This window comes from Globicephala melas, chromosome 3 (assembly GCF_963455315.2).
Source record: "Globicephala melas chromosome 3, mGloMel1.2, whole genome shotgun sequence".
Classification (NCBI taxonomy): Eukaryota; Metazoa; Chordata; class Mammalia; order Artiodactyla; family Delphinidae; genus Globicephala; species Globicephala melas.
In genome coordinates, this window is record NC_083316.1 from 124,843,022 (window position 1) to 124,866,305 (window position 23,284).

The 23,284-nt window shown below is 43.9% G+C and overlaps 1 protein-coding gene across 10 annotated transcripts in view; it reads right to left on the reverse strand.

The window, feature by feature from the left end:
* SH3TC2 (SH3 domain and tetratricopeptide repeats 2) overlaps positions 1-18,624 on the reverse strand; it is a 182,296-nt gene extending 163,672 nt beyond the window's left edge. For all 10 annotated transcript variants that reach the window (XR_009563483.1, XR_009563481.2, XR_009563482.2 and 7 more), the window contains exons 1-2: positions 18,517-18,624; positions 1,281-1,379 (exon numbers count right to left, since the gene is read on the reverse strand). Coding sequence is in view for 5 of the 10 variants with exons in the window: in XM_060296419.1 (XP_060152402.1) it covers positions 1,281-1,379; positions 18,517-18,568 (151 nt within the window). In the remaining 5 variants the exon portion in view is untranslated. The remainder of the gene's footprint in view (positions 1-1,280; positions 1,380-18,516) is intronic.
* Positions 18,625-23,284: the final 4,660 nt, after the last annotated feature.

Consider the following 23,284-nt stretch of genomic DNA (forward strand, 5'->3'; position numbering starts at 1 on the left):
GCTTTTTCAGGGATGGCCCAAGCTGACAGACAGATAAGCAGACTGATGCAACACCAAAAAACAGAGGGCAAGGTTTTTCTTATTGTCAACCAAGAAGTCTGACAGAATTTGAAATTGGGAAAAGAAAGAATATGGCATGACATTACACTGTTTACATAGTGTATATCCTTCAAAACATTCATAATGCAAATCTTTTTTCACAAATCTCGATTTTGTATGCTGGATAAAAGTACATGTTTGGGAGGCAACGGAACACCCTGGTTACAAACAAGGACCAGCGATTGAATGCCTTTCCCATAACGTATTAACTGTGCAGCACTAGGGAAGTCACCTCCCTCTCTGAGTCCCTGTTTGCCACCTTTGAAATGCAGAGTGTGGTGCCACCTTCTAGAGGTGAGCATGTGAGGCTGAGAAGTAGAGGCAGGGATGACTTAGCACGTGCTTGGCATGTGATTTGCCCTCAAACGTGGTCCCTGTTACTGGATAACAGAAACTGTATCTTCTACAGGTTTATCCTCAGAGTTTCCAGTACAAGGTTCAGCCCTCTCTCTCTGAGGATGGTTCTCTCTTTGCCAGCTTCACTGAAGTCTCTTAAGGGGAACACTGTGAAAGATATGTCCTGAGAAAAAGATTTTTTCCACTTTAATTTCAAAATCTTTTTCTCCTTCTTAAAGATTCAGACAGACATCCTTCTGCTCAGCCAATCTCACCCCACATACTCAACCCTTTATTCACTTATTTATTTAACCAATTCTGTATAACCAACTCTGTTTGTATTCTGCATACTACCAAAACTCTGTTTGGTAGTATGCAGAATACAAACATGACCCCCATGGACCTATTCAATTATTCATGTATTTATTTACCAAACATTTCCTGAGTACCAATTATGTACAAAAAACTCTGTTAGGTACTATGTAGAATACTTAATTATTCAAAAAATTACCCCTGCCCTTCAGCACCTTAAAATCTATTTGATGATATACTTTATTTAATATAGCAAATATGTATGGAGCTCCTAATATGTGCCAGATTGTGAAGAACTCTGAGTGTTAGCTTGAGATGGCTTAGCTTAATCTTACAGGCAATGGAGAGCACTGGAAGATTTGTGAGCAAGTGAATATCATAGTCAAGGTCATGCTTACAAAGATGTATTTGATGGTGGTGCCTAGAAAGGATCAGAGGGAGGGAGTTTGCAGATGGGACTGATAAGGGGATTACTGTAATATTCTACATGGAAAATATTTTTTAACTAGGTTTTGTCTTTGGGGTTTAGATACCTGGAGTCATATTCTGTGGCAGGAAACATTTTTCCTTGTTTTCAGATGAGGATATAATCTCAGTGGATATGGTTGGATCCTTGGAAGAAGTTTCTTTACCTGGAGGAGATCAAATGAAAGATCATTTGCGAGAGTATAAGAAAGCTATAAGCAAGGATTGCAAGTTTTTATCAAGTGATCATTTTTTTCTCCAGGGCTGGTGGCCTAGAAGAACTCTAATTGTTACCACCATCGCCTAATAATTATTTAGTATTCAACTAAAGCATACTATCTCAATCCTATAGCAGCCTGGGTGTCCCCACTTTAATAAAAAAAAAAATTTCCCACCTACAGGTCAGACTGAGTCCCATGGTCTAGTATACTGAATGTGTTCAATATATGCTGAGCCTACAAGGTCATTATAGATCTGACTACAGCAAGGTGGATAACGCAAGTGCTGGAGCAGAGCAAGTGAGAATAGCATCATAAGGGAGGTGGCTGGGGCATGGCTGTAATGGCCCTGAAATGTATGATTGTCCCCAGACTGCCCTTCTGTCTGCCCACTATACAGAGTCCTGTATGGGACTTTTTTCCTCCCCAGCTCTCTAAAGTGTTCCTGTCTTTGCAGCTGTAAAATTGGAGTGAAAAGGAGAGGAAAGAAAATCATAGCATAGACTAAGGTTAAGAAGGAGGCTATTTTGATGGCATGGGGTTGAAAAGAGAAGAAGAGTACAACTATAAAGCACAAGGCAGCAGGTAAAAATAAATAAAAGGGAAATTCAGGGCTTCCCTGGTGGCGCAGTGGTTGAGAGTCCGCCTGCCGATGCAGGGGACACGGGTTCATGCCCTGGTCCGGGAAGATCCCACAGGCCGCGGAGCGGCTGGGCCCGTGAGCCATGGCCGCTGAGCCTGCGTGTCCGGAGCCTGTGCTCCGCAACGGGAGAGGCCACAACAGTGAGAGGCCCGCGTACCACAAAAAAAAAAAAAAAAAAAAAGGGAAATTCACAAGTATTGATATGGGATGTGGGCCTCCTTCATGGTATCCTCAAAATACAACAAGAGAACTCAAGTCCTTAACACATTACTGTTGGTTACTCTGTTCTTTTGAACATGACACTGCTCAAGGACTCCACCATGGGGTCAGAAGATTATAAGCATTACCTGATACTGGAAATAAGGATTAGGAATCTTGGCTCAACCATCATTTGTCAGTCATTCATCTAATCCATCCAGCTTCTTCAACTGTAAAATGCTGGTGGATCAAACTCAAGCAGACCTACCACGTTTGCATTCTGGACCTGTGTTTCTGTTGATGCAGCCCAAGAGTGATAAGAGATGAAGTAATCACGCTCCATCCAATCACTGCTGGTTAATGCTGAACCCAAATCCTCAAATTGCTGCCAGAAGTCTTTGCCTTCTTCTGTGCCTATACAGTGGGACTTTGAGACCCGAGCTGAGGATCTTCCATGTCTTCATAGCAGGAACAGTTAGCACTTTTTTGGGTAATGAACAGGGAATGAAATGGATTTTGGCTTGAATGGGCTGAAGGACAGGCCCATTCGGTCACAGCTCTTCATCTAGCAAATCTTGTTAGGGGTCAGTGCTGAAAGTTAGGCAGCTTAGCTAGAAAGCTGGCAGTAATGAGCCATAGTCTAACAGGATCATTTTGTCGTTCTGCCTCCAGGAACCAGAAGTAACTATAGCAAAAAGGCTCTGGCTTGGGAATTATGAGATATGAGTTTGCACAAATCAGATTCTCTGATACATTAGGTAAGTAACATGGGTCAAGATATTTCATCCATTCATTTTCTGAGATTTCACATTTCCCAGTCATAAGTGAGGGCTTGATCTAAATTAGCGCTTCTCAACCCTGGCTGCCTATTCAAATCCCCCAGGTTGCTTCTTAAAAATATCAGTGCCTAGGCCTCATCTCCAGAAATGCTGATTTACATCGTTCATAGTGCTGCCCAGTCATAGGTATTTTTCTTTTTTTCTCCCCCCTCCCCTGAAAAGCGGCACGTGGCCTCACGGCGGGGCCAGCCCACCACTCACCGGAAGGAGAGGGGTTCTGCCCACACACGCTGCAGGGGCTACTGTGAGCTTTGGAGGGGCGGCGGCAAGGAGGTACGGCGCCCCAACGCTCCCTCTCAGATCGCTAGAGAAGGCTTTCCCACCCAGGGCGCGTCGTCCCCCAGTCCCCCACCCATCGTCTCCCCATCAGGCCCACAGACGCACTTCGGGAGATGCCAGTTCTCGGCTGGGGTGGGGGGCGGTCTGCGGTTGGGTAAGCATGGGGTCAACATAAGCATTCATGGTCAGGGGCGGGCAACGCCTGCGAAGCCTCGGGCTCCTGCGTTTGCCTAACCAGGGGGCTTGCCTGAGCCCCCCTTCGCATCACCCGGCTGGTCACGATAGCTCACACTCCCGCGTGCAACCTCAGCGGCGAAGGGGGAACACACGGCCACGTCAGTCCCCCTGCACATATGAGGACGACCCCCACAAGGCACCTGCCCCTACGAGGGACACCGGCGTGCCTTCCTTATCACCTGGACTCCCCAAGAGAGCCGCTCACCAGACTCACCACTACTGGGGGGACCCGAGGGGCTCGCTGAGAACAGGCGACGCCACCTGAGAGACGCCTGGAGCCAGCCAGCGGCACCGCAGGGAGTAGGCGGGACGCTCACGCATCGTCGGGGGCGCGTGGTGAACTGTGGGACGCCTCGCGAGACTCTCCGAGAAGGCGAGGCTAGAGTGTCGGCTGCGTGAGCGGACCCGGTTTGCCCGGCGACTGCCGTGAGGCAGGGGGCGGGAGACCAAGGTCCAGCGGGGATTCCTCACCTCTGCCTTACACACACCACCAGCAGGCAGGGAGGAGAGGCAAGGGGCCGGGGCCGAACGAGAAGAGCGGTCCTGGTCGCCATGAACGTCCGTCCCTCGTCAGTCGCGACTTGGGCCCGGCCGAGAAGAGCTAGACATCATCTAGCATCGATACAGGTATTTTTCTTAAGTTCCCCGAATGATTCTGATTTAAACCAGTATTAAGAACCATACATCTGGTGGGATGAATTGGGAGATTGGGATTGACATGTATACACTGATGTGTATACAATGGATGACTAATCAGAACCTGCTGTATAAAAAAATAAATAAAATAAAATTCAAAAATTAAAAATAAAAAACCATACATCTACGTAAAGTTTTCACACTTGAATGAATGTATGAATCACCTGGGGCTATTGATAAATTGCAGATTCTGCCTCAGTAGATGGAAGCCTGAGGTTCTTCATTTCTAATGTGCTCCCAGGTGACCATCCCGCTGGTCCCAGGATCACACTTGGAGTGGCAGCCTGCTTCCTTACACTAGGACAGAGTTTGAAAACTGGTATACCAGAGGCCACAGGCCACAGAAAACCCACATTTTTCTTTTTTCTTTTCTTTTTTCCCCCCTGCACAGTGAATTTTTTTTTTAAACTGGAGAAAAACATAGATATTTTATTTAATGTACGTTTTATATAATGTGAAAGTCCACATGAGGAAATGAAGATCTAAAGAAGGGGAAAAACCTAAAGGATTTTATACTAAGTTGAGCAAACACAAGCAACTGAGGACGAGTAACTAAAATATTGGGAGAGGCTAAAGGAATTTAAGATTATTTTAACAAGCTATTGGGGTTTTTTTTTGTTTTTTTTTTAACATCTTTATTGGAGTATAATTGCTTTACAATGGTGCATTAGTTTCTGCTACTGCACAGTGAATTTTTAAGGTTTAAATTGCTCTACATCATTTAGAAATCAGGATGTTTTACATAACCCAGATGCTTGGCTTTGCTTTGAAAACTGGAAGAACTATGGTCTGGGACCCTCATGATTATCTGGCAACAGTCAGCTGGGACTGAGCAGTCACTGCCACCACTATGGGGCATTTGTCCTCTGGCTATCACGGTCCCCAAACTGACAGCTCACGTATTTATACCCAGCCCTGGCAAACTTTGTGAGTCTGTCCCTGTTGTAAGGCTCCATGAGAAGAGACAGTGGCCTGAGGACCATGAGGGCCTGTGGCATGAGCCTACCATGAAGAAGGAAGTTCATGATGGTGACCCTGGTTTGGGGGAGAGGGTAGGGCGCGCAGCTCTTAAAGGACACATGAGGTTTAGAGCAGAAAATCGCAGTTTTGCAGAATGTGATTTGTGGATAGTCTGCATCAGAATTATTTAGTTGCTTGTTTTTTAAAAGATAGCTGTACCAAAAAAATTTGGAGTAAAAGTTAGAAGAGTATCTGCATGACTTGGGGTAGCCAGCAATTTCCTAAACAGAATGGAAAAAGTACTACCCACAAAAGAAATAATGGATAGATTGGAATACGGTAAGTGCCCTACATATGAACCTTCAAGTTGTGAACTTTCAAAGATGCGAACGTGCCCAGAGAAAGTACGAAGAGAGACAAGAGAAAGAAGAAGTAACTGAAGAACCAAAGAGTTTCACAATGCAGGAAATGGCAAGGGGCTTTTCTTTATTTGAGGAGGCACTGTTAGTTTTTGAGGCACAGGACCCGAACGTAGAACAGTACACGAAGGTTGCAGCAGCTGTTTAGAATACAATCCAGTGGTACCGTGTTATCTAGGATGAGAAAGGAAGAGCTACTACCCAGACATCACTGGATCATTTTTTCAAGAGGGTAGATAGAATTGAACCCAGCAAGGAACTAGAAGCTGTGCCATCAGCGTCAGGTGTGAGTGAAATTGCAGCTCGCCTTCTGTCTCCTATTGATGATGATCCTTCAGCTCTACCATCTCCCACCTCCTCCCTCTCCTCCAGTCAGTAACTCTTCTTGCCTGTTCACTCGATGCCAGCCCCTGTATGCCAGCTGTTGTACTGTACTACTGTACTTTTCAAGGTACTGTACTGTAAGATTAAAAATGGTTTCTTTATTTTTTGTGTTTGTTTTTTATGTATTATTTTTGTGAAAAGTATTATTAACCTATAACAGTACAGTACTATATAGCTGATTGTGTTAGTTGGGTACCTAGGCTAACTTTGTTGGACTTACGAACAAATTACACTTACGAACTCGCTCTCAGGGCAGAACTCATTCGTATGTAGGGGACTTACTGTACATTAAAAGGAAAAACTTCTGTTAGTCAAAAGATGTAATTAAGAGAGCGATAAAAGTGACAGAATAGAAGAAACTGTAGACAATATGTGTATTCATCAAAGAATTTAAATCCAGAATATATAAAGAATGCTAAAAATATTTAAGAACTAGATGGGTAACCCGCTAGAAAAATGGGCAAAAGCCTTGAATAGGCATTTCACCAAAGATAATATCCAAACAGCCAGTAGATTTATGAAAATTTTCTCAAGTTCATCAGGGAAATGAAAATTAAAACCACAGTGGAACATCTCTACACAGATTGGCAAAAATGAAAAAAACTGGTAAAGCCAAGTGTTTGTAAGGATACACAGCAACCAGAACTCGCATATACTGCAAGTGTGAGAATAAATTTTGAAAATTTTCACTTTGGAAAACTGTTTGACGGTATCACTTCAAGCTGAACATATGCGTAGGTACATATGCTTAAGATTCAGCAGTTCCGCTCCACTATTATCCCAAATAATACATACATGTCGTCACAAGAATATATCTACTAAAATACTCAGAGCAGTAGTAATTCATAACAGCCCAAACCTGGCAATGACTCAAATGTCCATCTACACTAGAATGGATAAGTAAATGATGACATATACAATTAAATACAATATACCAATGAGAAGTAATGAATTACAGCCACAGGAAGCAGCATAGTTGGATATATTCACCTTGTAAAAATTCACAAGCTGTGTACATATAATTTCATGTACAATTCTGTATGAATGATAAATTTCAATAAAAAGATGAATTTTAAAATATTCCTGGAGCCTTCTCACTTACTCCCCTGAAAATATCTAGGGGTAGAGTCTGGAGACATGTATTTTTACCTAGCACTTTGAGGATTTCTGATGTTCTCTATAGTGTGAGAATCTCTGGAGTAGAAAGAGCTAATTCACCAACTGTTTTGGGACCCATGAGCCAGAAGACAGCTTGTTGAGAAACAGTAAAGAATCTGGAAAATCAGAGGGAGCTCTATAATGTGAAGAACAGTTAATAGTTGCACAGGGATTTACAGTTTACAGAGCTCTTTTAAACATGGAATTATATTTCAGCATGAAAGATTTGAAGACTTGAGCTGGGCCTTGAAAAAGAACCAGAGACCACAACAAGAAACTATCATATCAGGGAGTGGCCAAGATGGTGGAGTAGGAAGACCCTGAGCTCACCTCCTCTCACGGGCACACCAAAATTACAACTATTTACAGAGCAGCTACTGATGAGAAAGACCAGAAGACTAGCAAAAAAATCTACAACTAAAGATATAAAGAAGAAACAAGACACAGTAAGACAGGTAGGAGGAGCAGAGGCATGGTCTCGTCAAGTTCCATACCCCAAGGTGGGCAGCCCACAAACAGGAGGATAATTACAATTGCAGAGGTTCTCCCCAAGGAGTAAGGGGTCCAAGCTCACACTGGACTCCACAGCCCAGGGGTCCTGCACCAGAAAGCAAACGCCCAGAACATTTGGCTTTGAAGGCCAGTGGGGCTTATTTTCAGGAGTCCCAGAGGGCTGAAGGAAATAGAGGCTCCACTCTTAAAGGGCACACACAAAATCTCACATTCTCTGGGACCCAGGAAAGAGGCTACCGCTTGAAAGGAGCCTGAGTCAGACCTACCTGATTATCTTGGAGAGCCTCCTGGAGAGGTAGGAGGCAACTGGAACTCACCATGGGGACATGGACAATGGGAACAGACATTTTTGGAATCTTGTTCTGTCATGAGGACCCTGGTACTGGCAAGCACCATTTTGGAATTTCCCTCTAGCTTATTAGTGCTGGACCTGGCCCCACCAGCAGCCTGTCAGTACCAGTACTGTGATGTCTCAGGCCATGCAACAGGCCAGGCAAGGACACAGCCCCACCCACTGGCAGGCTGGCTGCCTTAAGACCCCCTGAGCTCATAGCCACCCCAGGACCTGGCCCTGTCTACCACAGGGCTGACTCCAGCTACAGGATCCCCAGGCCTTGCAGCCAGAGACCCTAGGACCCAGCTCTGCCCACCAGTGGTCCAGCACTAGCCCTAGGACCCAGCCTTACCAACCCATGGGCAAGTACCAGCCCTGGGATCCCCTGGGCTCTGACCATACCCATCACCTGGCAGACATCAACCACAGCACCACTATAGCCCTGCAGCCTGCCATGTCAGAACCCAGCTCACCCACTAGCAGGTCAGCACCAGGCCCAGGACCCCATGGGACCCAGCCTTGCCCATCAGCAGGCCAGCATCAGCTCTGGGACAACTTGGGCCCCACAGACAGCTGCCCTGGGATCTGGCCTCATCCACCAGAAGGTCAACACCAGCACTGGGACCCTCCAGGCCATGGCCCCACCATCTAGCAGGCTGACACCTGCTCTGAAACACCTTGGGCCCCTCAGCCAGCCATCAGAGGACCGAGCACTTCTCACCAGTAGGCCAACACTAGCTTAGGGACACCCCAGATCCTGCAGTCAGCAATGTAAGGAACCAACCCTGCTCAACAGCAGGCTAACAATAGATCCAGGACCCCTGACCCTGCAATCACCCACCCAGAACCCAGCTCCACCCACCAGCACTAGCCCCAGCGGTGCTGGGGCTCCACAGCCAGCTGCCTCAGATTACCCAGCCATGCCTACCAGTGACCCAGCAACCAACCAGACTGGGGGCCAGCCATACCTACCAGACTACCCCAGTAGTCAGCCTGCCACAACAGAAGGACCCATGCAACCCACATAGGGGGCACCCCTAGATCATATAGCTCTGGTGACCAGAGAGGAGTGCACTGCTGGGACACATAGGACATCTCCTACAGAAGGCCACTACTCCAAGGTTGGGAAATGTAGTTAACCTATCAAATGCACAGAATTTTTTTTTTTTTTTGCGGTATGTGGGCCTTTCACTGTTGTGGCCTCTCGCGTTGCAGAGCACAGGCTCCGGACGCGCAGGCTCAGCAGCCATGGCTCACAAGCCCAGCCACTCCGCGGCATGTGGGATCTTTCCGGACTGGAGCACGAACCCATGTCCCCTGCATTGGCAGGTGGACTCTCAACCACTGCGCCACCAGGGAAGCCCTGCATAGAATTAAAAAAAAAAAACAAATTAGGCAAAATGAGGCAACAGAAGAATATATTCGAAATGAAGGAACAAGATAAAACTCCAGAAGAAGAACTAAGTGAAGTGGAGATAAGCAATCTACTAATAAAGTGTTCAAGGTAAGGATCATAAAGATGTTCAAGAACTCAGGAGAAAATTGGATGAACAGAGTGAGAAGTTAGAAGTTTTTAACAAAGAGTTAGAAAATATAAAGAACCAATCAGAGATGAAGAATACAATAACTGATATAAAAAATACACTAGAAGGAATCAACAGTGGATTATATGACACAGAGGAAGAGATCAGTGAGCTGGAAGGCAGAGTAGTGGAAATCACTCAAGCTGAAAACAAAAAGAAAAAGGAATGAAAATTAATGAAGACAGTTTAAGAGACCTCTAGGACAACATCAAGCATACTAACATTCACGTTAAAGGGGTCCCAGAAGGAGAAGAGAGAGAGAGAAGGGAGCAGGGAACATAATAGCTGAAACCTTTTTAACCTGGGAAAGCAAACAGACATCTAGGTCCAGGAATCACAGAGAGTCCCAGACAGAATCAACCCAAAGAGAACCACACGAAGACACATTGTAATTAAAATGTTGGAAATCACAGATAAAGGGAGAATATATTAAAAGGGCAAGAGAAAAACAACAAATTACTTATAAGGAAAGTCCCATAAGACTATCAACTGACTTTTCAGCAGAAACTCTGCAGGTCAGAAGGGACTGGCACAATACATTTAAAGTGATGAAAAGGAAAAACCTGCAACCAAGAATACTCAACCTGGAAAGGCTTTCATTGAGATTTGATGGAGAGATCAAAAGTTTTACAGACAAAAGCTAAAAGAGTTCAGTACCACCAAGCTTTACAAGAAATTTTGAAGGGACTTCTCCAAGCAAACAAGAAAAGGCCACAACTAGAAACATGAAAATTACGAAAGAAAAAAGCTCCTTAGTAAAGGCAAACATGCAGTAAAAGTAGTAACTCAACTACATATAAAGCTAGTAGGAAGGTAAATAAAAAAGTAGTAAAATCATCTGTAGCCACAATAAGTAAAGAATACACAGTGCAAAAGTTATATGTGTGTGTGTGTGTGTGTGTGTATAAATGCCTCATGGTAACCATAAACCAAAAATCTACAGTAGATACACACACAAAAGAGAGATACAAACATAGCACTAAAGATAGTCATCAAATCACAAGAGAAAGGAACAAAAGAAGAAGAAAGAAACAAAAAAGAACTCCAAAAACAATTACCAAAATGGCAATAAGTTTACCTATCAATAATTACTTTAAATGTAAATAGACTGAATGCTCCAATCAAAAGACATAGAGTGGCTGAATGGATACAAAAACAAGACCCATACATATATGCTGCCTACAGGAGATTCACTTCAGATCTAAAAACACATACAGACTGAAAGTGAGGGAATGGAAAAAGATATTCCATACAAATGGAAATGAAAAAGAAGCTGCAGTAGCAAAACTTATATCAGACAAAATAGATTTTAAAAAACAAAGACAGTAACGAGACAAAGAAAGGCACTACATAATTATCAAGGGATCAATCCAACAGGAGATATAAAAATTTTAAATATATATGCATCTGACAGTGGAGCACCTAAATACATAAAGCAAGTATTAACAGACGTAAAGGGAGAAATTGACAGTAACCCAATATTACTAGGGGACTTTGACACCCCACTTATATCAATAATAGACAAATCATCTAGACAAAGCAGTACAGAATACTGGGTTTAAATGACACATTAGACCAGATGAACTTAATAGGTTTATATAGAAGAGTCCATCCAAAATCAGCAGAATACACATTCTTTTCAAGTACACATGGAACATTCTCTAGGATAGATCACATGCTAGGCCACAAAACAAGTCTCAGGAAATTTATGAAAATTGAAATTCTATCAAGCATCTTCTCTGACCACAACACTGTAAGACTAGAAATCAACTACAAGAAAGAAAAAACTGAAAGAAAAAACTGCAAAGAGCACAAACACATGGAGGCTAAACAATATGCTACTAAACAACCAGTGATCACTGAAGAAATCAAAAAATATCTGGAGACAAATGAAAACTAAAACACAATGATCCAAAATCTATGGGACACAGCTAAAGCAGTTCTAGGAGGCAAGTTTATAGCAATACAAGCCTACCTTGAGAAACAAGAAAAATCACAAACAACCTAGCCTTATACCTAAAGGAACTAGAAAAACAAGAGCAAACACAACCCAAAATTAGTAGAAGGAAAGAAATCATAAAGATCAAAGCAGAAATGAATGAAATAGAAACTGAAAAAACAATAACCTAAGAGCTTGTTCTTTAAAAAAATAAACAAAATTGATAAACCTTCAGCCAGATTCATCAAGAAAAAAAGAGAGAGGGCCCAAATCACAAGGAAAAAATTTTTTTCCTTTTCTTTAATTTTATATTTGTAGGAAATGATGGATGTCCACTAAAGTTACTGTGGTAATCACTTCTTGATGTATGTAGTTCAAATCATCGTGCTGTACACCTTAAATTTATACAGTGCTGAATGTCAGTTACATCTCAATAAAACTGGAAAAAAAACTATCATATAGAATAAAGTACTTTAGGAAAAATATATGATTTTTTTAAAATGACAAAGGAAATAAACCAAAAGGCCCATGATAGATATCGCTGGGTCACTTTTAACCATTTTTTCTATACTTTTGTCTACTTTCCAAATATTCTATAATGGACATGCTTTGTTTTCTAAAAATGGAGACAGGTAGAGAAGTGGCTAGGAAAAAAATCTGCAATCAGGTAGTTCTGGACTCAATCCCTGGCTTCCTCATTAGCGATGTGACCCATGTAAACCTAGTCTATGTCATTCAGATGGGTCTGACTCCATCCCTAGCTCCAAAAGTGGACACGTGACTCAAGCGTAAGCCAGTCAGGTTATGCTGTACCATGGCCAGGTGACCAAAGTTAAGCCAGTGAGAACTGGTCCTAGGACTCTCCTTAGACCTCTTCAGGAAAAGATTCCTTTCCACTGCACTTGAAGCTGTGAATATGACAGTCTGGAGCTATGGGGCCCACTACAGGGAGAAAGTTTGCCTGAGGTTCAGGCCAACCCAGTACAAACAGAGCTTAGGAAAGATAACTTCCAGATAATATCATTTGAATATTTTGACCCAGACATACCTGAAACAAACAACCCCTGAACTTTTTATTTATGAATCAATAAATTACTTTCTGGAAGCTAGTTTTATTTTTATTATTATTATTGGTTAGAGAAAGTTACTAACACTCAATTCAAAAAACACAGAGGTTTATTTAAAAACTGCCAAACGACCTAAATAGACCTTTCTCCAAAGAAGACATACAGATTGCCAACAAACACATGAAAGGATGCTCAACATCGCTAGTCATTAGAGAAATGCAAATCAAAACCACCATGAGATACCACCTCACACCAGTCAGAATGGCCATCATCAAAAAATCTACAAACAATGAATGCTGGAGAGGGTGTGGAGAAAAGGGAACCCTCTTGCACCGTTGGTGGGAATGTAAATTGATACAGCCACTATGGAGAACAGTAAAGAGGTTCCTTAAAAAACTAAACATTAAACTACCATATGACCCAGCAACCCCACTACTGGGCATATACCCTGAGAAAACCATAATTCAAAAAGAGTCATGTACCACAATGTTCATTGCAGCACTATTTACAATAGCCAGGACGTGAAACCAACCTAAGTGTCCATCGACAGACAAATGGATAAAGAAGATGTGGCACATATATACAATGGAATATTACTCAGCCATAAAAAGAAACAAAATTGAGTTATTTGTAGTGAGGTGGATGAAGCTAGAGTCTGGCATACAGAGTGAAGTAACTCAGAAAGAGAAAAACAAATACCGTGTGCTAACATATATATGGAATCTAAAAAAAAAAAAAATGGTTCTGATGAGCCTAGGGGCAGGACAGGAATAAAGACACAGATGTAGAGAATGGACTTGAGGACACAGGGAGGGAGAAGACTAAGCTGGGACAGAATGAGAGAGTAGCATTGACATATACACACTACCAAATGGAAAATAGCTAGCTAGTGGGAAGAAGCTGCATAGCGCAGTGAGATCAGCTCATTGCTTTGTGACCACCTAAAGGGGTGGGATAGGGAGGGTGGGAGGGAGATGCAAGAGGGAGGGGATATGGGGATATATGTATACATGTAGCTGATTCACTTTGTTATACAACAGAAACTAAGACAACATTGTAAAGCAATTATGCTCGAATAAAGATATCAAAAAAATAAAATAAAATTGACTTTGGCACAGAAAAAAAGAAAACCTGCCAAACTGCTTTCCAAAATGGCTGTACCATTTTGCATTTTCATCAGCAATGTGTGAAAGTTCCTGTTGCTCCACATTCACATCAGCACTTGATAGTATCAGTCTTCTTAAGTGTAGCCATTCTAGTAGGTTTGCAGTTTTATCTCATTGTTTCAATTTATACTTCCCTAATAACTAATGATGTTGAATATTTTTTCACATGCTTATTTTCCATCCCTGTATTTTCTGAATGAAAGTGTCTGTACATTTTAATTGGGTTGTTTACCTTCTCATTACTGAGTTATAAGATTTTTAAAAAATATTCTGGATACAAGTGTCAGATATGTGGTTTACAAATATTATCCCCCAGTCTATGGCTTCCTCTTTATTTTGTTGGTCGATTCATATAGGTGGTAGAAAAGCAGGATTACTGGTAAAGAGCTCAGCAGGATAGGGGTGAATGAACTTTGCGTGCACATGAGCTGACAGAGGACATACTGGAGAGGTGAGTGGTCATGGGGCTAAAATTGATAAATATGGTAGAGTCAGGATAGGGAGAGCATTTTAAGGAAGGCAGAGGAATTTAGATTGGAAATAGCAAGCAATATGGAGCTATGAAACATTCCTGCGCATAGGTGTGGCAAAACAAAAGTGGAAATTCTACCTGGGATAGCACAGGAAGGACAGAGAGAGGCAAGGAGGTGAAGCAAGGAGGATATCTGAAAAATTGTATGGCAGTCCACGGGTGTGAGTGTGAGAATATGGACTGTGATCTTGGCAAATGAGAAGTCAGGGAATAAAGTGAATGACACTATATTTTAAAGTTAGAAAAGGGAAGGCATCTTGACATTTTAAATATGAGAGGTAAAGATGAGGAGAGGCAATAATTACAGAAAACGAATATTTGAAGGGAATAAAAGACCATTGAGTTCCACTCTTAATTTTACTGTTGAGAAACTAAGGCCCCAGAGAGGAGTAATGATTTAACCGGGGTCACACAGCAAGTCAGCAATAGAGTCAGAGGCCATCCAGATCATTGGGTGCAGACCTTGCCAGTTCCACTACATAAACCCAACCTCAGAATGCTGAGATCTATGGTTTCCAACTTGGGAAATATTTCACTCACAGAAACTTGCTGGAAATGAGAATTCACTCCTATTTCTCCTCTCTCAGTCTCTCCTTGATCCCACCCATCCACCACCACTCCCAACTTTAAGAAGATAACTAAACAGTAAACATTTCCCTGCATTCTTTTCTTCTCCACCCACATTTTTTTTCTTTGACCTGACAAGCATACAACCAGCAATTTTTATGATGTAAACCCACATTGTCCTGTTGGAACAAATACCAAATTAGAATTACAGCTACATTTATCTACATGAATATATCTTAGATCATAATGTTGAGCAAAAAAATAAAAGCAGTTTGCATAATGATATCATTTTAAGTTTAAAAATCTTCAAAATAAATTCTTTGCAATGATATGAGTACACAAATATGTAATAAAAGCACAAAACTACTGAATTCATAAATGTGATTAATTTGGGGGAGGAGAGTAGGTAGTGAGATTGGGAAGAACTACCAGGGGACCCTAATTGTATCTGTAATCTTTTATTTTTTCAAAAAGTAAAAGAAAGAAAGAAGTTCTGAAGCTAATATGACAAAAAGTAGAAATTTGCATATTGTTCTCATAGTCTCTATTATCAGTATGTTCAAAGCACCTCACGAGCTTTTTAAAGCTCAAATGTGAAGCATGGTTTGCTATTGTCAGCATTCACCCCCCCATCTCCTATAATTTTACTGATGATTCGTATTTACCAAAAATGTTGAAAGGAAAGTTACAAACAACAGCGATCAATGTAGGCAAATGTATCTCTCCCACATCCTCTGTTTAAGGGTATAAGTCTGCCAGATGTCTTCAAGATAGTGTTGAAAGATAAGGGGGCAGTGCTAGAAGCTTTTAGACCAACAAATCTTGACATGACTTGCTCTGTGATCCTAAGTGAGCAACTGTAGTTTAACAGTGGCAAGAATTTCCAGGGGTCCAGAAGCCAGAAATAATGGCAGTTACTAGAAACCCATCCCCTGCCCACATGCAATCAGGAGATTTACGTGAGTAAGTAAGAAACATCACGGAAACAGATGCTGCAGGCAGAGTCCATGTGTGAGAATGCAGCACACCTGGGGGGTGTCGGGGACAATGTTTGTCATTGTGTCACACCAAGGCAAACCAGCTGGGCAGCTCTCTGGGGCTTAGTACTGTCAAGCCTTCTTCTTTCCTGCCTCCCTAACCCTTGAGGACTGTTGGTCCTCACTGTTTACTCCCACTGAAACAGACACAATGACTGAAGCAGCCAAAGAAGCAGGAGCACAGACTCCTACTCCAGTAGAGTAAGGAATAGGAAGAAGGAATGTGGGAGTGGTCCCTATTAGCTAACAATAAAACAGCCCACAATTACTGAGGGTTTATCAGAAGCCAGACACTGTGCTAAATCCATGAGATGAATTATCTGATTTAATCTTCACGAAAGCTCCGTGTGATAGATACTATCATTAGATTCATTTTACAGACAGGAAAACTGAGGTTCGAAGAATATGAGACTTGCCCAAAGTCACACACTATTAGGTCACTCCAGCATGTGTCTCATACTTTGTTCCATTTCTCTAGGATAAATAGGGGGAACCTAGAAGGGGATGTTTACAACAACTGGCCTCAGACCTATAACACCATATCATCCTCCCTAGGGAAATCCCCTGACAAGTACAGAAAACAGTTTAGGGAGATGGCATGAAAAGCCTCAGTAGAAATAAATATCAGGCTGACTCCTGGTGAAAAAGTGAATCCAGGATGCCAGCCGATTCGACGGCAAAAATCTGGTGAAACAATAAGATAATTGAATGATAGTATTATAAGAACTTTGAGGATGTTTTCTTCAATGTTGGTTGGTTGGTTTTGAGCTGCAGAATTCTTTTACATGAAATTTTGGGTTGAAAAACAGGATGTCAAACAGGAGCAGAGCTGCTCCAGCTGAGGCTGGGTGTCAGGGACTAGGAGCAGAGCTCCCTAAGATACCTTCACAGGCAGAGTTAACCCCCTCATTTTATAGATGAGAAAAGGGAGGCCTAGAGAGAGAGCATGATATGCCAGAGTCATAGAGATGTGATTAATGTGCCTTGTTTTATTTATTGTGCTTAATTAACTGTGTACCAGGTTGTTTTAACTGTTTCACATGTAAACTTAATCCCTACCATGACCCTGTGAGGAAGGCATAATTATATCATAAAATCTACAGGTGAGGAAACTGAAACACAGAAAGGTTAAATAAATTGGTCAAGCCAAATCAAAGAACTAAGATCAAATCCAGACACTCTGGCCTCAAAGGTCAGGGGATTAACTGTGAGGATGCCTGCCTAAGAGGAAGTAGACTGAGTCAGATCTAGAACCCAGGTTCCTGCCTTACAGAGCGGTGGTTCTTCATGTTCCCACAGCTCCCATGCAACGTCTGCTTCCATGGGGTGCAATGACAACAGGATTTAGGGGGAGGGTCTGAAAAGTATGTACATCTTAGAAATCTGGAGAATCTTTCTTCCAGATTTGTTTCCTAGCTGAAGGTCATGCCTTTGTGCCAAGGGCATTTGCTTGCTTATAAAGTCTAGGGTTGCTTAGTCTGGGAGCCTTTCCCTGCTGGAGGTACCAAGGTGCCTAGGCTGAGACTTCAAGCAGAGGAAGCAGAACGTGGCTGCTTCAGATTCGCTTTAGGAACCTCTAGTGCCTTCCATGTTGTCGAGCCCAGGTCACAAGACTACAGGGGGAAGTCATCTCTCAGAGAGTAGAAGGCCTTAGCTAGAGGTTCTCCTGGGCTCCCCCTCCAAGGAAACATGGCAGTGCTCCAGGAAGATACGGAATCCTAACAAGGGTTAGGAATGATTTCTTGGTGTAATGCTCTTCTGTCTCCCAAGCAAGTCCTCCTCCAAAGCCACCACTCATCCTAATAAATGCCATACACGAGACCACAGGGCCTCACCTTGGTCTTGCTGTGAAAAGAAGCGAGGAGCTTGCATTAAGGTGACCAACAACCCCAGTTTGCCTGGGACTGTCCCAGTTTTAGCACTGAATGCATCCTGGGAAAGCCCTGGGTCCCAGTGAAACCGGCAAGGCTGGTCACCCTGTGTCAAGTCTCAGATGACTTGACAATTCTTAGAGCAACAACTCTGTGACCTCAATTTGACGTACAAAAAAAAAAAAAAGAAAGAAAAAATCACATTATAACAGGTAGGAGGCAGGAAACTGCCTGTTTTTCTCCAGTAACATTAACCCGGACAAAAATAGGGTTGAGTGGCTTAGGCCAAGTTTATGACCACTCCTGGGCCCCAGAGGAACTAACTGCCTGAGCTTTCTTCCTGAACTAGGGAATCTTGGGAAGAAAGGAAGGAAGGGCTTAGTCACACCCTGGGAATGGCAGCCAAAAGCAGCACTCTCTCCTCCTCCTAGAGCAAGCTCAAAGCCTCTTTCTTCAGGAAACGTAGATGCTTCCCAGGCTTCACTCCCTTTTCACAAAGCCAGAATGACAAATACTAAGTGAGGAAGGGAGAAGAAGAAGCCAGAAAGTACAACCGTCTCCCCATCTTTAGAAGAGTAACCCCCCCAACCCAGCAGATCCGTAAGCCTTCACTGGACCCACCACCTCAGCGAAGCCACAGGCCGGGGCACCCCAGGAAACTCACCTGGCCCCCAGGACAGACTCGGCTCCCAAGGGATGCAGAAGCAGCCACCCATGTGTGCACCATCCTCCCCGGGCCAAGGCCCCTGGGAACACCAGCCAGAGGAGCACTGGGAGGGGACAGCCTCCCAGCGGTGTTCCTCCTCCCGCCTCCTCCCTGGCACACGAGGGACCAAGTCCCGCTCAATGCACAATGCAGTCTTTGATATCCTGGCTGAGGCAGCAGGCCCAGGGAGGATGGGAGGGGCAGCCCAGCCCTCAGGACCCGTAGTCCTTGCACTGTCAGGCCTCTGACTGGGGAGTAGAGCTCCTCCCTGCCTCTCTGCAGATTGCTTCATGCCTATCAGGCTGTGGCACATTCCACACATTCTAGGATTGAGATACACAGTTTGGTTCTTATGGGGGTGGATGGGATGGGGGGGCTGAGGGGGGAGGAGGAATCAAGGCTGCTGCTGTTCTTGCTCCCTCCCTGACTGGCTTGGCCCACAGTAACTTGCCTGCTACTGGGAATGGGCTCCCCACCCATCCTCTCTGTGCAGACACCTCCCTTGGCTATCTGGGTGAAGCTGGACCTGTGGGCACAGCATCTTACCTCACCCCCAGCAGCATCAGTAAGCCAACGCCCAGCCCTGGCTCCCAAAGTCTTGGTCCGAAGGAATCCAGGAAATCTCCTGATGTAGCCCAGCATCTTACAGATAAGAGGATGGAGGACCAAGTATGTTAAGGCCACAAGTATGCACAAAAAACGGTCACACCAGACCAAACTCTTTTCCATTTTGGATAAGGAGCAGAGCAGGGGGATGCAGTTGATACGCTATGGCTGGATTTCAGAAAACCTCCCATGACATCTCCTGAAGGAGACGGAGAAAATATAGCTGAATGCCAACAATGTGAGAGGCGTGACTGATCCAACAACCTAGCTCAAGGATCATTAATTACTTACTGTTTGCTTAATGCCCAAAGCAAAGGTTGGTGGTGAGTGGTCCAAAGAGTGAGGAGGTGTGGCCTAGGGAAGGCAAGGGTCCTGACTTGCAGGCTGCTTGGAGGCTGAACTTGCGATTAGTCTCATCAGCACTTTAAGGAGGGAGATGGCCTGGTCAAGGTTATATTCTGGCAGGAGCACTGGGATGACAGTGTGAAGGATAGCCTAGGGGTCAGTCTCACTGGAGTGATCAGGGGTGTCCACTGCACATCCCAGCTCAGCCCCAGGTGACAGGGCCATGTCTCTGAAGTCTGGCTTCAATTTCAGTGCTTACTTGTCTTGACTCCTAGTGACTGAATGTTCACTATAGGTCAGGCACTTATCATACACTATTTCATTTAAATCCCATAACAGCCCCATAATATTAGCATTATCATCTCTATTTTGTAAGTGAGAAAGCTAATGCAAGTATAATTGCCCAAGGCCCCACCATTTATGATTGTCAGATTCAGGGCTTGAACCAGGTCTAGTTGATTCCACAGCCCAGGAGCTTCTCTTTTCTAATATTCAGGCTCTTTCCATGACTACAATGAGGAAGGATTTGGTGATCTGATGCTGAGCCCTCTGGAGCTAGCTGAGCACTTACGGAGGGCCCGGGAGAGGAGGGCTGGGATGGGGCCAGGAATGCAGGGACACAGGGTCTCTCTGATCACAGAACTGCCATGGAGGATGTTTTCCTTGCACACATCTGTTTAAAGTTTCCGCTTCCCATAATGTGTCTCATGTCTTTTCCCCTCACCAAAGCACAGTGTTTTAAGTATGAATTAGGATGTTTTCTTGGGCCTAGGATAAAAGGGCAAGGGTTCCTTTAGAAAGCAGCCACTAAGAACTTTGGGAGGTACATGGGAATCAGTGAAGAGAAACCATGGTCTAATGTGCACATGATGATGAATGCTCAGACTTAACATTTCTCCTTGACTTGGCTGCACACCATTTCTATACAGGTGCAGCAACAGAGGTCAGCAATTGTAAATGATCAAGACCAACCAATGGAAGGAACCCCAGGCCATCTGTCAGAGATGACACCCTGAGGCAGTTGGTTGAGACACACACATTTTGGCAAACCTGAAATAAACGGTTCATTTTGGAAAAAGTCATTATTGCTTCTCTTGAGATGCAGGAAATCAGTGCTCTTCTGCTTATGGATAGCTCAGATGAATTAGCAAGAACAAAGAGCTTTCCAGACAAGAGAGCAGCAGGTACAAAGGCACTAAGGCTGGAACTTGCTTAGAAAGCTAAAGGAAAAGTGTGTGTGGTCGGAGTCTAGTGAGGCAGGACCGGATAGAGATGAGGTCAGTGAAGGCAGCAAGAAGCCAGGTTGTGTAGGACTTCGAAGGCCATCTAAAGGCTTCAGCTTGTACATTGTGTGAGATGGGAGCCGATGGAGGACACTAAATAGAGGAGTCATGTGACTGACTTATGATTTTTAAAGGGTCTCTCTGGCTGCTCCTTGGAAAATAGGCTGCAGCTGGAATTCCAAGTATGCAGCAATTGTAACAACCGGGAGAGAGATGATGATGGCTTGAACCAGGGTAATAGCAATGGATATTTTTGAATGAAGAGCATATTAGTCAAAGTTATCTAAGGGAAACAAATCCAATAGGAGATATATGTGTGTGTGTGTGTGTGTGTGTGTGTATATATATATATATATATATATATGTGTGTGTGTGTGTGAAAGCATGGTACAATGTTCCTCTGGTGTGTGACCAGGCATTCTGATTTGTTATGGAAACCAGACACCCAGATTTTCAGGTAAAGTTTCCAAATTTTTAAATATTCACAAACTGATTCAGAACATCTTGCAAATCACTGTGTGAGCCAATACTTCAGGACAGATAAACATGCCTGCAGGCCAAATCCAGCCCAAGACCAGCCAGTTTGCCACTTCAGATGAAAAATTGAATTTTTTTCTTGTAAAATTTACAATCTAGTTGGGACAATAATACATGCACTTGGGTACGACAATTCAGCGGAAGAACTGAAAGACCATGTTATGGGGAGAATTGTGGCCCCCAAAAGTGATGTATTGAAGACTTAACCCCCAGTACATCAGAATGTGGTTTTACTTGGAAATACAGATTGTCATAGATGTAATTATTTAGGTTCAGATGAGTTCGTACTGGAGTAGGGTAGGCCCCTAATTCAATATGACTGGTTTCCTTATTTAAAAAAACAAACAAAAAATAAACCCACCCTGTGAAGAGATAGAGACACAGAAGGTGACAATGAATGGAGAAATTAGAATTCTGCAGCTGCAAGCCAAGGATGCCAAGGATTGCCAGCAACCACCAGAAGCTAGGAAGAGGCAAGGATCCTTCCTCTGCAGGTTTCAGAGGGCGCATAGCCATGCAAATACCTTGATTTGGGGCTTCTAGCCTCCAGAATTATGAGACAGTAAGTTTCTGTTGTTTTAACCACTCAGTTTGTGACACTTTGTGAGGGCAGCCCAAGGAAACAAATGTAGACCACATGAGAGAGAAGAACAACAGGTCACTTATTCAATCACATTATTCAGTGAACAAATAATTATAGAACATCTGCTATACCTAGGCATTGATCTAAGTTGTGAGGATACAGCAGTGAACAAAACAGACAAAAGACTCTCCCTTGTGTAGCTTACATTCTAGTGAGGGGAGAAAGACAAGAAACAGTAAATAAGTAACTTGTGCAGTGTGTTAAAAAGATGGAAAATGATACAGAAAAAAGGAATGGAACTGCCAGAGTAGAGAGGCTGCAGTGTTCAAAAGGGCGGAGAGAGAGTTGTCACTGAGAAGGTGACAGCTGCGTGACCTGGGGGACAGAGGGTATCATGGGCATCCAGGAGAAGAGCCTGCCAGGAAAAGGGAAGTACCAGCGCCGAGGCCCCGAGGCAGGGGCGTGCGGGCGTGCTGGAGGGAGGGCAAGGGAGGGCGCAACCTGAGCAGAGTGAAAACGGGGCAGGAAGCAGAGGGTACCCCCGAAGGAGTAACTGAAGAGAGTTTAAAGAAGAAGCTATTTACAACAGTGTGGGCAGGGTTAAAGAAAACCAGCAAGGATGGTGAGGCACCCCAGGGTTAGGAAGACTAAAAAGCCATTAACATCCTGAAGGGAAGCCTGACGGGACAAGAGAATGGCTGTTGGAATCTAGCAAGAGCTGGATGCAGGCCAGGACTAATGACAGGAGCTGTGTTATTAATAGTGGAACACAGCTGTGGCCTAGCCAAGGCCATATGTGCACAGGGGGCAGAGGAATAAATACTCCATCCGCTCACCTCCCATCTTCCATTGACTGAACACAACTGGAAGCCAAAGGCTGAGAGAGCTGAGTTGAGGAGCCCTGTAGAGGCCAGCCTCCCGGGGGGCACAGAGCAGGGGAGAGAAGGGTGGAGAGGTGATTCCAGAGGATAACTGAAGATTATCCAGTACAAGGGGAGGGGTAACAGCATCCTGAAGATGCAGGGTTTACTGGACCACTTTAAGGAGGTTGGCTTTCACTCTGAGTGAAATGGCAGCCATTGCAGAGTTTTGAGCAGAAGAATGATGTGACTTACAATCTGAAAGAATCAGAGGAGCTATCATAGGCTACTGCAATAATCCAAGCAAGAGGAAAGGGTGGCATGGGCCAGGGTGGTAGCAGTGGAAGTAGTGAGATGTGGCAATATTCCGGCGTATTTTGAAGGTAGAGGCAGAACTGCCTGTGAATGAGATGCAGGCTGTGAGAGAAGGAGGAGTGAAGGATGGCTCCCCATGTTTGGGCCTCAGCACCTACAAGGAGCAGGATAGCCATGACCTGAGATGGGGGGTCCCA